Source organism: Chinchilla lanigera, unplaced genomic scaffold (assembly GCF_000276665.1).
Source record: "Chinchilla lanigera isolate Chin_1 unplaced genomic scaffold, ChiLan1.0 scaffold00120, whole genome shotgun sequence".
Lineage (NCBI taxonomy): Eukaryota > Metazoa > Chordata > Mammalia > Rodentia > Chinchillidae > Chinchilla > Chinchilla lanigera.
In genome coordinates this window covers 1,470,082-1,485,175 of record NW_004955521.1, presented here as the reverse complement: position 1 = coordinate 1,485,175, position 15,094 = coordinate 1,470,082, and the positions used below count along the sequence as shown (strand labels likewise).

Sequence of the window (15,094 nt, the reverse complement as noted above, 5' to 3'; positions counted from 1 at the left end):
TCTCTTGGGGCCAGAGATGTTGAATATTTTTTCGTGTATTTATTGGTCATTTGTACCTCTTGTGAGAAATTTTGTTTCATTTCAGTTACCTATTTTTTGATTGAGTCTTTTATTTGGAAGGGAATCTAATTTTTTGAATTCTTTATATATTCTGGATATTAGTCTTTTGCCTGAGGAATATCCGGGCAATTTTTTCCCCCATTCTGTAGGCTGTCTCTTCACTCTTGATAGTTTCTGTTGCTGCCCAGAGCTTTTTAATTTGGTATACTAGCCTGTATATTGATTCTTGATGTTACTTCTTGTACAGTTTGGGTTCTCTCAGAAAGTTCTTGCCTATGCCTATGTCTTCCAGAGTTTTACCAGTTTGCTCTTCTAACAGATTGTTTCTGTTTTAGTACTTAGGCATTTGATTCTTTTTTATTTGATTCTTTTTATTTTATTTTAGTACACAGCAAGAGGTACAGATCTAAATTCACATCTTTTGCATGTGGATAGCCAGTTTTCCCAACACCATTTGTTAAAGAGGTTGTCTTTCCTACCTTGTATGTTTTTGACCCCTTTGTTAAAGATCAAATAGCTGGATGTATCTGGTTTGTTTCTGGGGTTGTTTCTGCTTTGTCTATTCTGTTTCATTGATCCCCATACCTGTGTTTGTGCCTGTACCTGGCTATTTTTATTAGCGTAGCTTTTGAACATGACTTCAAGTCTGGAATTATGATGCGTAAAGTGAGAAGATCTTTGTCATTTTGAAATGGTGAGCCTACAGGTCTATTAACTGCACAGGGTTTCCTGCTATTATTTGAGGCATACCTGCTTTTGACATGATGAGTCAATTCATGTTGGCGTCTGAATTTTCAACAGTTTGCTTCTTTCTTGTTTCCAGATCCTCTATTCTTTGGTGTGAATAATGGATAGAATCAGAGGGACCTGCCAGTGAGAGCATATGAATTCTAAATATTTAGATATTTAGAATCAAAGTCTTCATCTCATCTTAAATTCTACAGTTTACAGTTAAATTCTGACTTACTACTAAAACGTTTTTGTTTGGAAATTAAAGACTGAGAAAATATTTCCTCTCTGAAACAGAATTTTTCTCAAAGGATTTGTTTTCTCTATTTTAGAAACAGAATTATTACTTGCTCTGGTTTGTCTTTTCCCCCTTCATTCTTTTTTCCCTCTTCTGCTGTTATTAGAGAATCTGGCCTCAGTATGTCTAGAAAGGAGCACAAGAACAGAATGTAAAATTGTTGCTCTGGGAGGAAGGCTTAAATAAACCTACTTAGAAAACACTAATATAAATTGTTGTGTTTACTTCTTGCCATCAGGACCATTTGTGTAATCAGTAAAGGCCTACGTTATTTCAGGAGTGCTTGGCATTGGAGGTACACGGGCCACATAAGCAGCTCAATTTAGTAAGACAGATTCACAAATTAGTTACTATATAAGGGAGAATAGTTGTTCACTTGGCAAAGGGAAATAACAATCTATCCAGGAAATAAATAGTTGCAACCATTTAATACTGTGCATAGAATTCATTAGTTTCTGGGTCTGTCTTTTATCCATTTAAGGCACTTTAAAAAAATGCTAGCTGTTTATTTTCAGTTTGGTAAATTTTAAATTATGGTGCTCTGTGTGGGTATGAAGCCGTGATTTGTAAACTGTGTTATGGATTTGGTGAGATTTTTGTGGTTTTTAAATAAGTTTAGCCCACAGAACTGTCAATCTATTGTTATGGTAATGTATTCTATAGGCCAGTGGTAAGGATGGAAATTATAGAACCTGAATTCTATCTGAGAAGACTTGACTTCGGTAGATGTGTAGGAATTGGGTAAATGTGCAGGACTTTTTTTCTAGGAGCAGCAGTTTTTACTAGTATTGTTTAAATTTGAGTTTTACATATGTATAATAAGATACAGGATAAAACCAGACTAAGTCTCATCTGTAGAACATATTGTAAGACTTTGTATTTCTTAAATTCTAGGTATTCTTACCCGTTTTTTGGAAGTGCAGCTCCTATTATGACGAATCCTCCTGTAGAAGTTCGGAAAAACATGGAAGTTTTTCTCCCCCAATCTTACTGTGCTTTTGATTTTGCAACTCTGCCTCATCAGCTGCAAGATACCTTCTTAAGGTTATGTATACACTGTGTGTATTTTCATTTCTTAACTCTTAAAATTGGTATCTTATTAAAAGAAGGAATTTATATAGTTTAAATCCACAGCAGTTCATACATTTTAGGATCAAGAGACAAGTTTATTGATAATGTCTGTTATATCCATGCTTTTACTACAGGTATATGTGGTTTATTATTAAAGGCTCTTTTCTGATTTTCATTACTGATTTTCTTGAATTTAGAGATTTGAACTTTGTTAAAATAATCTGTGAGTAATGAGTGAGCTTTGCAAAGAGGTCTTGCCTTTTCCTAATATAAGGAGATAACTAAGAATGTTTAGCTTCAATGATTCGTTCATTGTTTGCTGTAGTTAGTTGATTTCTCTTTTTTCTTTTATAAACTGGAGACATTAATTTAGCTATTTGAAATAGATTTTTAAATAAAAAAATTAGATCTTTGAAATCTTTTACTTTCTTATGGCATTATAATCTAAATATATTAAAGGGAGAATGTTGCTACGAATTATCTAACCATTCATGGGACTAGTGCTATTTAAAATTTTCTGTATTACCTAGAAGGTGATGTAGAAAATGTAACAGTACTTCATATTAGTCACTTGTGGAATTTAAAGTAAGAGCCTTTATGCAGATGACTTTCCAGAGAACAAAAACGTCTTTGACTACGTTAGGGGAACTCAAAAAGTTTAAGTGATAAAGACTTTAGTGGAGAATTATGTATATGAACACATGTTTCTCTTTTTCTTAGAATTCCTTTGCTGGTTGAATTATGGCATAAGGACAAAATGAGTAAAGATTTGCTCCTGGGGATCGCAAGAATCCAGCTTTCTAACATCTTGTCTTCAGAAAAAACTCGTTTTTTAGGCTCTAATGGGGAACAGTGTTGGCGTCAGACTTACAGTGAAAGTGTGCCTGTTATTGCAGCACAAGGGTAATGCATTTCACAGAATTTGTTTTGACTTTGCCTTGAATGTAATGATTCCAGCTAAAGAGCCCCCACCTCACAACCTGATCCCACTGTATCCTCTTTCTGCTGATCTTTTGTGCACCTGTTGGGTCTATACTCCAGTTTCCTTGTTAACTTTCTGGTACCCATTTTACTGCACAGAAGTAGAGTCTTTGCTACTGTAATGTAGTGATGCTTACTCAGATTGCTAAGTATTTTCTCTTTGTAGCCCGGCACCTTTTAATTTCAGGATCTGTTTTATGTTTATCTCTAAAATTAGATTTATAATGTAATTTTATATTATTTTGCATTTAGACAGCTATGACTTTCTCCTTGAAAAATATTTTAATTTCTATCTTGAGTCTAAAGTCCCAAAGTGTTATAGATGTCAGCAGAAGCAGCTTTTAATTTCTACTATATTTCTTTTGTGGTGCCAGGGATCAATCCCAAGGCCTTGAGCCCACTGGTAAACACTGTGCCCTGGAGCTGTCCTCATCAGGAGGCAGGTTTTAAAATACTGTAAATTACTGAGGGTTAAGGGAGTAGCTCCATGGTAAAGTGCTTGTCTAATGTGTATGAGACCCTGGGTTTGATCTCCAGTACCACCAAAAAAAAAATAAATTACTGAGGGTTAAGGGAGTAGCTCCATGGTAAAGTGCTTGTCTAATGTGTATGAGACCCTGGGTTTGATCTCCAGTACCGCCAAAAAAAAAAAAAAAGTGGTTTGTGGATGTGAGGCTTGGTTATACATACACACAGCCCTGGTTCAGTCCCCAACTCCACAAATAAAAATTTTTTTTTCCACAATGAAAGATTAGAAATTTTTATATATTTTAGCCCACATATTATCATTTAAAAATTAATAAAAATTCAAATTCCATGTAATATTATTTTTCATTTATCTGTTTTTGAAACATAGCAAGAATATAAAAGGAAATAAGGTTCAGCAAAAATGTTAGATCTAAATATTTTATTGGAATTTCTTTTCTTACTCTTTCCCATCTGTAGCCACTTCCAGAGACTGAAAGATTTTTTAAAAATTTATTCATTTGGGAGATATGAGAACATTTGTTTTAGATAATCAAACATTTAATTAATGGAGTCCTTTTTGTTTTGTCTCCTCTTACAGAAAAATTTCTTAAAATTACTGTTATTTTCTGTCATCATAAATATATAATTAAAGTAGATTTAATCAAATAAAATTTGAATAAAATATTCAAATGAAATAGAATTTAATCAAATCATTAATAATTGAAGCTTTTTAAGTGCTGCCTGTTATAAATATTACCTGTGTTGCTCTGCTTCATAGATAGAGAAATTTTAGGGGATTCAAGAGAAATTTTAGGGGATTCACCTGCATAGGAACCTCAGATACGCTCAGGAGTTTTTCTTGGATACAGTAGTGCTTTATTTTACTTTATTCATCTCTTCCAAAGTTCGTGTGAGTAGGAGAATAGAAGTAAAAGTTGTTGAATTAAGAGCTCTAGTTGTATGAGATGCATTTATTAAAGTTTTGTTTGACTAAAAGAGAACTGTTAGGTGTATTTTAATGCCCAAACTTATTAATATAATTTCATAGGCAGTGAAAAACCGTATTTGGGGGTTAGAGGTAAAGCTGAATGGTAGAGTGCTTGGCTAGCATGTATGAGGCCTTGGGTTAGATCTTCTGCACTAGAGAAAATACACGAACACACACATGCATACACACACAGGCATACACATATTTAAGCTGTTTATGAGAAAAATGCTCCTGATAAATAGGAAGAAGACAAAACTGTCAGTGGGCATGCTTGTATGTTTAAAATAGTGAGTAAAGGAGTAAACTCAGTATTAGCAGTAGTACATGTAGAAATGAAAATTTTTAAATTTCATTTTTTATACTTTTTAATTTTTCAAAAACTATGTAGCTGCTTAGGTATTTTGTAGTAAATGTAGGTTATGCATTTATCAGGGTATTTGTGATTAAGTAAAATTGTGCATACAGTAAGTCTCAGCCCTGCAGAGCTGCTGTAATTTCAGCAGCAAAAGCATCAGCTGCAAGAAATGTTGCACGCTCAACACACAGCACAGGGGAAGTAAAAGGAAGATACTGTAAAAGTGTTTCCATGAATTTGAAAATACTTCTTATTTCATTTATAGGTCAAATAATAGGATAATAGATCTTTCTTACACAGTGACCCTAGAAGATTATGGACTGGTAAAAATGCGTGAGATTTTTGTCTCTGATTCATCTCAGGTAAATGTAGTCAAATGTTACCCAATTGTTCTTTAAAAATGATCATGTGTGTGTTTGTGTGTGTGTGTGTGTGTGTGTGTGTGTGTGTGTGTATGTGACTGGGTCTTAAACGTATGCTTTCCTTCATACCTCAGGGTTTATCTACAGTACAACAGAAGCCATCTTCTCTTCCTCCAGCACCTTGTCCTTCAGAGATCCAAGCAGAACCTCGGGAAACCTTAGAGTACAAAGCAGCGCTTGAGCTAGAAATGTGGAAGGAAATGCAGGAAGACATTTTTGAAAATCAGGTTACTTATTAAGTTTTACTTTAAAACTATTTTATGTTTTCTTAGTGTATGTTTCCTTCTGTATAGCTGGATTATCTTTCTGTGTTCCTGTCTAGTTTCTTTGAGTGACAGCCACGTCCTACTCTCAAAGAAAACTTGAGAATAAAAAGAATACTTGAAATGTGACAGTTTGGCTGATGCCACTCCAAAGGATTTCTCTAAATTTTGTCCATTATTATTGGGGAAAATTAAGAATGAAGATTATTCTTTTTTTTCGGGTCATCATTCAGTATACCCGCCTGGAACTGTGCACCATCAGTGTCCAAACAAGAGAGTTAGAAAATGGAATTCACCCTTAGCTTTTATACTCTCCGGAATTACACTCAGATGAGTATTACTTTGCTCAAGCAAGCTCCATTTTTTTTAAAAGACTAAAATAGAATGCCTGAAAAAGAGTTAGTGGTCAGTATTAGTTCCTTAACTGAAAATAACTGTTGTGTTTATTTGAAAAATATGGAGTATTTTGGAGTTGACTTTATTTTTCTTGCTTTTGTAGCTAAAGCAAAAAGAATTGGCTCATATGCAAGCTCTGGCAGAAGAATGGAAAAAAAGGGACCGAGAAAGAGAATCACTAGTAAAGAAAAAGGTAGTAACTTACAAAATTCAGGGGGAAAAGGGAGCATATTAATGATAAGATCTTGTTTCTCTATTAAAATTTCTAGAAGGTGTAAACTAATTATAGTGGATATGTGTGGCTGAGGAGGAAATAAAAGGTGGTGTTAAGGTGGAAGAAAGGCTGTAAGGTGAAAATTGTTTTTTTGAAATATGCAAATATATTACCAATCCATACAATATATTAATTTTTAAAAATGAATATCAGAGAAAGCCTACCTCTTTATGAAAAAGAACATAGCACATTTTAAGTATATATGAAGATTATAACCTGTACGTTAGTTAAAAATCTCAAAAGTTTTTGAGATATTTTTAAGAATCAAATCATGAAATAAATTACATCTTTAAAACTGACAAGATGAGACTATCTAATCTAATCTTACTCCAGAAAGCATGTTCTATCCAGGCTCCATACCCATAGGGCAAGCAGCACGCACACCCCAGCGTGGGCCTTCCCATTATCCACACCCCGAACTATGTCGACCAATCAGTGGACTAATTTTATAATCCCATACCCTTGACCACAGCGTCACACACTCTAGATCCAGCCACCTCTACAAAGCCCCACCTCTCACTTGAGGGGGACATCTAGACAGAAGTCATAACAAGAACTGATCTGCAACTGCCTAGCTCATCTAGCAATTGAGTTAGTTCTAAAATGAGAGAGTATAAGGGACTGAGGTTTCACAAAGATACTGGAAGATTTTAAAGATCTAGGTTTTAACAGCACAAGATTTTGCTATCATTCTGATTGCCCAATAGAAGAATGGGTTTTCTTGAGAAACTAAATACACTAAGAAATGTCCAAGTAGAAGCACGATAGTCTTCTTTGTAAATGAACAGTAGAATTCTGCTTTAAATTGATACATGTAAATTTGACCCTTTCCTATTCTTAGACCTGTTCCAGTGAAATGATATATATTTTGAATTTGTGTGTTTTTAGTATGAGGAGAAGATATAATATCTTTTTTACTATATTTTAGGTGGCTGAATATAGTATTCTGGAAGGAAAACTCCAGAAAACCCTAATTGACTTAGAGAAGCGAGAACAGCAGCTTGCCAGTGCAGAATCAGAGGTACATCACTCATCTATCATATTATTATTTTATAGAATCTGTAAAGCTCATACCATGTACTTATTTTTGTTCCTTACTTAATACAGCATATTCCATGGAATTGTTTCTCAGACATTATAGACAGAACTGCTATTGGCTAAATAAGATATGTTTCATATGTCAGGGATAGGTGAGAAACTATTTGAAAAAGTTAATTGTCATTTAGCCAACTTTGGCTGACTTCCATACTAGTGGAAGTTTTTAGTTAACTTTCTCATTATGTGGAGGGAATAGTTGGTTACACTGCCTAGAGAAAGTATAGCTTAGGTGCAAGGGCATACAATCCTAACTTTTTTTCAGAGAGAAGAGAATTCTTCTTTTTCTTGACCATTAAACATGAGATCACAAGAAAGTGTGATGCCTTATGTTAGTATTATACCTACTTAATGAGTAGGCATAATTTTTTTGAGTCTTAACTAAATGCTACCCTAAAAACTTTCCATAATGTTTATTTTTAAATAACTAGAATTTTAAAATTTATGTCTTTTCTCTAATCACAGTGTCTCTGAAAATTTTCTTGGTAGATCACACCAACCTTATCATTATTGTTTTGGGGACTTCTAAATGATTTAGGTGTTTAAAACTAAATATATCTGCAAAGTGATTAGGCAGAGAATCAGAAGTCTCTAATAGAAGAAATAAACTCAGGCACATTTGCTTTTATAATTAAAAAGACTTTATTTAAATGAGAAATTGAAATGATTAGGGTGTTGTCAACTGAATTTATAAAATTGTTCATGGATTTTTATACTCTTATTAAGTGATAATTAAAAACTAAAATCAGTTACTTAAACATTAATTATAACTAAAAAGAATATGAAAATAAATTTATAAATACTCTGAATATTTAACAGAAAACAAGTATAAGAGACTACTCAGCAGTATAATGCAGCTAGTCATAGGCCAGACCCTTAAAGATGCTTTTTGTTTAAGCTTCAAAGAGAGAAGAAGGAGTTGCAGTCGGAACGTGAACGGAACCTGAAGGAGCTGCAGGACTCCATCCGTAGGGTCAAAGAAGACTGTGTTCACCAAATAGAGCTGGAAAGGTTAAAGACCAGGCAGCTGGAAGAAGATAAACACCGACTTCAGCAGCAGGTTGTCATCTTCTTACTTTTACAGCCTATTTGCATTCTATGAAGGATCACTAAAAAGTGATAAAATTCACTGTGACTTGGATTATTTATCATATTTATTGCATTGAGATTTAAATTTACTTTTAAGTTGGATCTTGTTTTTCTGAGTTAAAGCTAGGGCACAATGGTAGAATGATTTTCTTCCCCTTATCACTATTTGCATGAATTATTTCAGGTGACTTATAATGTAAAGTGTTTTCTGGTAAATCTGCCTTTGCACATGTAGATATTTATGTAGCCCTGGACCAAATCGGCTAAGAACTGCACTGCTTAAGAGAATTGTTCATCCTCATGTCCATTTCCTCACCTCACAGTCACCGCTTAAGCCATCCTGCTCTGCTTTCTCTCTCTATTACTCCAATTAGCCAGTTATTAAAGATGCCACCAATGGCTGAGTCACTAGGTTCAGTGATCGTTTTTCATTTCTCCTCTTATTGAAACTTACTAACAGTGTCAGCATTATTATTTTTGGTTTTATTTATTATTTTCTCAACTTTTATGCCATCACTATCCTTGTTTTCTGCCATCTTTCTACCTACCCTTCACTTTCTCTTGCAGGCTTATCTTACTTTATCTAGCCATTAAATATTGCCCTTCCTGTAAGTTCAGAATTTACTTTTTATTAAATAATCTTATCCATGTCCATAGCTTCAGAGACAGTGTCTGGGACTTTTACATTTATAGTTAAGACCTTTGTTTTGCCTCTAGTCCTATATACAGGGTTACTTTTTTGACATCTCTATTTGAATGTCTTAAAGGCATTTTAAACCCTCAATGGTTTTCTCATCCACACTTGATCTTTCTGTAAGTGTTTATAATTTCAGTGATGGGCCCATCTAATCTCACATTGTATGCAGAATCCTTTTGAAATTTGGGAAGTACGACAACCTCCTTTTTCAAACCTTTCAGTGTGTCCTTACTACCCACAAGCTTCTGCATAACTTGAACTGTTTCTACAACCTTTTCTCCCATACTTTCATACCTGCTATGTATTCTCAAGCCACACTGGTCTTCTGTCAAGACCTGTAGCATGCCATGCTCACTTCCCCTAAACAATCTTCATGTGTGCTATTTCTTTCTGGGGATCTCTGTTGGGTTTAGTTTTCAGCTAAAGCATCATTTATCCCAAGAAATCTTTCTTTCTTGACTGCTCACAAGTCTTGGTTAAGTTTTTGTTATCTATTCTTATGAAGTATTACTTTCTTATTTTTCTTTATGCTATATCAGCTTTTATTTTCATTAGCATGATAATTTAATCAGTGTTAGATTATTTGCTCCATAAAAACCATTATAGTTTATAGCTATAAGCCCAACACAGATGTCAACAACAATAAAGATTCATTAACTGTTTGCAGGGGGAAAAAATTAAGCTATTAAACATTAAACTTACCTTTCTTGAAAAATTTAGGTGTAAATTAGATATTTATGATGAATGTCTTTAAAGTCCTCAGTGTGTTCTATCATGAAGGACAGTTTTCATAGTGGCTCAGGGTCCGTAACAGTCACATTCTTTGCATAATTTTGAAGATAAATTTGATTGTTACTGTGGGATTCTTACTTAAAATACAAAAAAGTGGACAGTTGTCATGAGATTTACAGGTAATTCTTCTCTAGCCATCTAAAACAAAGGCTTTTAACATGCAGTAGAATTACCAGAGATACTCCTGGGAAATGCATGTTTGTACCCTATCCCATAGTGGTATAATTAGCTAACATTTTTGTAAGAAGAACTGGTATTTTTAAAAAAATTACCCAAGACACATCTTTCATCTTGTACCAGTGTTCTAAGGCAAACTGGAAAGCAAGAAGTTTCCAAGATGCCCAGATTGCTAAGTCCATGACTGTATACATTCATAATTGTCAGATTTCCTGTCACTGGGATAAAATACCAGCACTCACAACTTGAGGAGAGATTAATTTATTTTGGCTCCCAGTTAGTGGATTCAGTTGATTCAGTTCATGGTTGGCAATCTCCAGGATAGAACCTGCATGATAAAAGGGCATGGCAGAGAAAAGCTGCTCACATCATGGCAGTCAGGAAACAGACAGAGCCAGGGACAAGAACACACACATCCAAGTTGCACCCCCAGGGGCCTACCTTCAATCAGGTGCTACCTCTAAAGAACACCGATAAGACTATAGCACCCTCATAGTCTAGTCACCTTCCAAACACATGTGACATTGGGGGTTGGGGGAATTACAGATCTAAAATGTAATATTCTGCCCTTGGCCCCTAAGAGGCTCATACCCTTGTTGGTATGCAAAATGCGTTTTAGTCCATCACTGAGATGCCAACGTCCTTAACAGTCCAAGTCCAAAGTCTCTAACTGAAGGCAAACTCTTAGGTGTGAACCCCTGTAAAAATCAAAACTAAAATAAAATGCTTCCAACATACAGGGTAAGTGTTCCCATTCTAAAGGGGAGAAAGGAATGATAGAAAAGAATCAGGCCAAAACAAGACCAAAACCAAGCAAACTGAACATTAAATCCTGTGGCTCTATGTCCAGTAACCAGGGCAGGTTGTGGTGAGATAAGAGCTCCAAAGGACTTGGCTGGCCCCACCCCTACACCATTGCCAGTGGCAACCCCCATGGCCTATCTCCCAGGCTGACTCTGGCCTCACTGCCTACTGCTTTCCTTAGCAAATAGTTTATGTTCCTGGCACATCCAGCTTCCTGGGTCTCTGCTGCACTTTTGGCTTTGCTCTGACAGTTTCATATATTGCCCAATTGGGCATGCTGTTTAGCCTCCCAGGTCTTGTTCTGAAATCTTGGTAGATGCCTCTGTGACCCCACAACTCTTATATTCTGCATGCCTGAAAAACTAGCAGCATGTGGATGATGCCAAGGCCTACCCTTAGCAGAGCAGGAGCCTGGCCCCTTGGACTATGGCTGCAGTGGTCTCTGAGGTGCTTGGATGGCTGAACTCCAGGAAACACTTTTGTAGGTAGCATCAAATGAGCTAGACTCCTTCGGCTTCTCTTCTCAATGCAGTCTTTAGCTTTTGCACATTTGAGCCTGTGACAGGTGGGCTCTTGCTGGATAACTTCAAGCCATCTTCATGTTGTCTCAGTGTAAAGTATCTGCCTTATTTTTTATGCTTATCTTTTCAGTGACCATGTTCTCCAAGTCCTCAACTTTGCAGGCTCTTCCTTTCTGGCCACACTACAAATTATCACATCATTCAACTCTTAATTTTTTTGTTTTCCTGATTTTCACTGTAAATCTGACTAAAAGTAGCCAGCAGTGCTCATGCCCCAACCCAAACATTGGGTCGCTGTAAAATTTTATCCACAGATCAATTAGTCTACCACCCTTAATCTCAATCCCCCATAGTCTCAGGATATAGCCAAAATGAAGACAGATTTTCTGCCAGAGTGTAACATATATGACCTCCAGCCCAACTGTCAAAGGACTCCTCATTCCCAACTGAAAACTCCTAGTGTCACCTTTACTGTTCGTACTCCTATTAGCATTCTCGTTTTCTGAGCTCAAACCAGCATCACCCATCAGCCTTGGCTTACAGCATTCTCAGTCTCTAGCTGACATCTCCAAACCTTGCCAAGCTTTTGCCACAAGCCAGTTCCAAAAGCTTCTAGTCAGGTATAGTCATAGCAACAACCTCACTTTTGGTACTAATTTCTGTATTAGCCAGCCAGCTTTCACATGCCTGGGGCAAAATACCTGATGCTCACAACTTGAAGGAGAAGTGTATTTTGGTTCACAGTTTCAGAAGATTCAGTCTATGGAAGGGCTGCTTCAAGGCAGGAACAGTGCCAGGAAGCACAGAGAGAAAGGAAGAGGATCAGGGGACAAGAATATACCCTTCTAGGTCATGTGACCTATATTCCGCCAGGCCCCATCTTCACGTAGTACGTTCAGCTACTAAACTCATTAGCACCTCCATAATCCACTCACCTTCCAAAAACATGAGACTTTGGAGGACTTTTGAGACATAACCCGTAATGACAGTTCACTTTTTAGGTATAGAAAATCTGGTTAAGTCAAGTTATATGTAGTGTACATATAATTGTTTACACCAGTGAAAGAAACAATTAAACATTGTCAGCAATAGCAGATGAAGATAAAGTATCTGTGTATCTGTACTCAAGTAGAGGAAAACTCAGGTATAGTACCACAAAATCATTGTAGTCTATGGGCTAGTTAGCAAAGAAAGAAGAATCTGACATGCCTTGGTAGCTTGCTGCTTTACAGCCTGATTGTTACAACAGTAATTGCTCACGGTAATGTACCTGAAACTACCCAGTGTGATACTAAGTTTATTGTGCTTTTTGTTTAAAATAGAGAAATAAAGAGTTGTAGAGTGGTTTCTGTTTGTAAACTTAAGTGGTCTGGAAACTCCATGCACAGAGTAGCTCATTAGATACTAGGCACATCCTGATTAGAAGTTTTCTTTTTGATCAGTGATGATTTCAATTCCATTTTGCCACTTTTCTAAGTATTTCAACTTTAGTTAAGTCTTAAGTATTAAGAAAAAAAAATAATGGTTTACCTAATGATGGACAGTCATATGTTTTTGGAAAGAATGTCTAATGATTCTAGTTTGTATTTAATTTTTTAAAACCCTCAGATTTGAAAAGGGTATCTGTTCAAAAGGAAATTATAGTGTTAGTTAAGGGAGGCTACCCCTCTTTTTTAATTTATGGAATATTGACTGCTTTGATTAGAGCCTTACTCTAATGAAAAGATCTGAGTTCTGGTTTTGCCTCTGCTACGGATTAGCTTACTAGCTCCTAGACCCTCAATTTCTTTTTACCTATTAAAATTATTACAGTCATCATTTTTTTCATTATATTTTATTTTCTGAATTTTTATATGAACATGCCTTAGAATAAGATACTGTTCAGTTCTAAAATATGAAACTTGCTGTATGATTTGTTTTTAAATGTCTAAATTTTTTTTAAATATAGCTTAATGACGCTGAAAATAAGTGTAAAACTTTGGAAAAAGAGTTCCAACAGTTCAAGGATCAGCAAAGCAACAAACCAGAAATCCGCCTACAGTCTGAAATAAATCTTCTCACCTTAGAAAAGGTACCCTGTCAATTTCTTGGCTACTTAAGTAGTCACACTGATAAAATTTTAAAGTCAGAAACTAATGTGTGTTATACAGTTTAATAATATTTCACTGTGTTGTCCTAAAAGCAAATGAGAACTTGTCCAGGAATTCAAGGTACAAGACATTGTCAGTCCTTAAATTTGTTAGAGTATGTCAGTTACAGCTTACACTAATTAGAGCAAACATATACAGAAATAAAAGAATTCACAAAACTGTCAAGTAGGCTGAAGATCCCGTTTCAGACTTCAGGCAGGAACCAGGAGAAGCAAGGCACAGCCAGAGTTTGGTCACAGCAGCCTAGTTAGGATACCATTACTGCCATGTCATGGAGTTCTGTATCTTCTGAATCCAGAGTCACATCACTGAACTGTCAGTTCTGTGGTAACCACTATGAGTATTATTTATGTCTCACTCCTTTCAGATTTAATGTCCTAGAGAGGAGTGTTCATTTACATCACAGACCTCCTCTAGGTTTCAGTGTGGAAAGAGGGGTAACCATGCTTTTTTGATTTCTATGGTTGAAAGTCAGTCTTGCCCCTAATTTATATTGGGGTTCCCTCACAAACAGAATGTGCAGGGGCTGGACAGTAGCAAATGCGCAGTGTCCAACAGACAACGTAATGACAGTCTGTACTGGGATTTGTGAGAAGAGGAGAAACCAGGGACGTAAAGAGTTTGGCGAGCAAAGGCATTGTGGTGAGACTAAGCCAAGATCCTCTGAGGAAGAAGGCCAGCTTTAGAGTGTGATGGAAGAAGAACATAATAGATGGAGTTTAAAAATGCAACTTGATGGGCAAGGAGTTTAGTTAGGTTTTGTTTTAAATCTAATAGGAATTGTGCATAATAATAGTTAACAGATTCAACAGGGAGACAATAACTTTGGTTCAGAGTCTAGCTCTGCCACTCACCGTGTCACCTTGGATAGGTTCATTTACTTCACTATATTCATTTCCATATCTTTGAAGTGGAATTAATAAGATTGATAGAGGATTTTAGTGAGTTAATAGTTGTAAAATGCTTAGTGCAGAAGCAGGATGTTGTTTATTTTCTTAACATTTACCTTTTATTAACAAACATAAAATTTAAATAAATAGTATGATACCATTAAAGCATTGTAAGTAGAACAACTCAATTTTTACATTTTAAAAAAATTGAACTAGTATGTAGAAAATGTGTGGAAGAGTACAAGTCCTGGCTCCTTAGCTAAAGGCCTGTATAATCAGTTGCTTACTCAAAATACCTTCTTGAATGCCTTAGAACATTTTCCACACTTTTTGTACTTTATATATCCAACATTTTAAGAAAAAGATGATTTGTTTACCTAGTGATGGATATCTGATAATTAAAAATTATTGAGAACTCCAAAGCACTTTGTATCTATTGATTACCAGTGCATTAAAAGTTAAAACTAGGGCCAGGGGTATAGCTCAGCAGCACAAGCTTGGCAAGTGCAAGGTCCTGAATTGATTCCCAGTACCAAAAAAAAAAAAAGTTGAAACTAGAATGATTTAAAGTAAT

At 35.7% G+C, this 15,094-nt stretch overlaps 1 protein-coding gene across 1 annotated transcript in view; it reads left to right on the top strand.

Annotated features, from left to right (window-relative positions):
* Positions 1–15,094, top strand: part of Cep120 (centrosomal protein 120kDa) — a gene marked incomplete at its 5' end in the record, with an annotated part of 52,250 nt that overhangs the window by 19,588 nt on the left and 17,568 nt on the right. Inside the window, 8 exon segments of the mRNA XM_013507086.1 lie at positions 1,982–2,131; positions 2,879–3,061; positions 5,216–5,312; positions 5,447–5,599; positions 6,135–6,224; positions 7,234–7,326; positions 8,299–8,460; positions 13,429–13,551. Coding sequence (XP_013362540.1) covers positions 1,982–2,131; positions 2,879–3,061; positions 5,216–5,312; positions 5,447–5,599; positions 6,135–6,224; positions 7,234–7,326; positions 8,299–8,460; positions 13,429–13,551 — 1,051 coding nt within the window.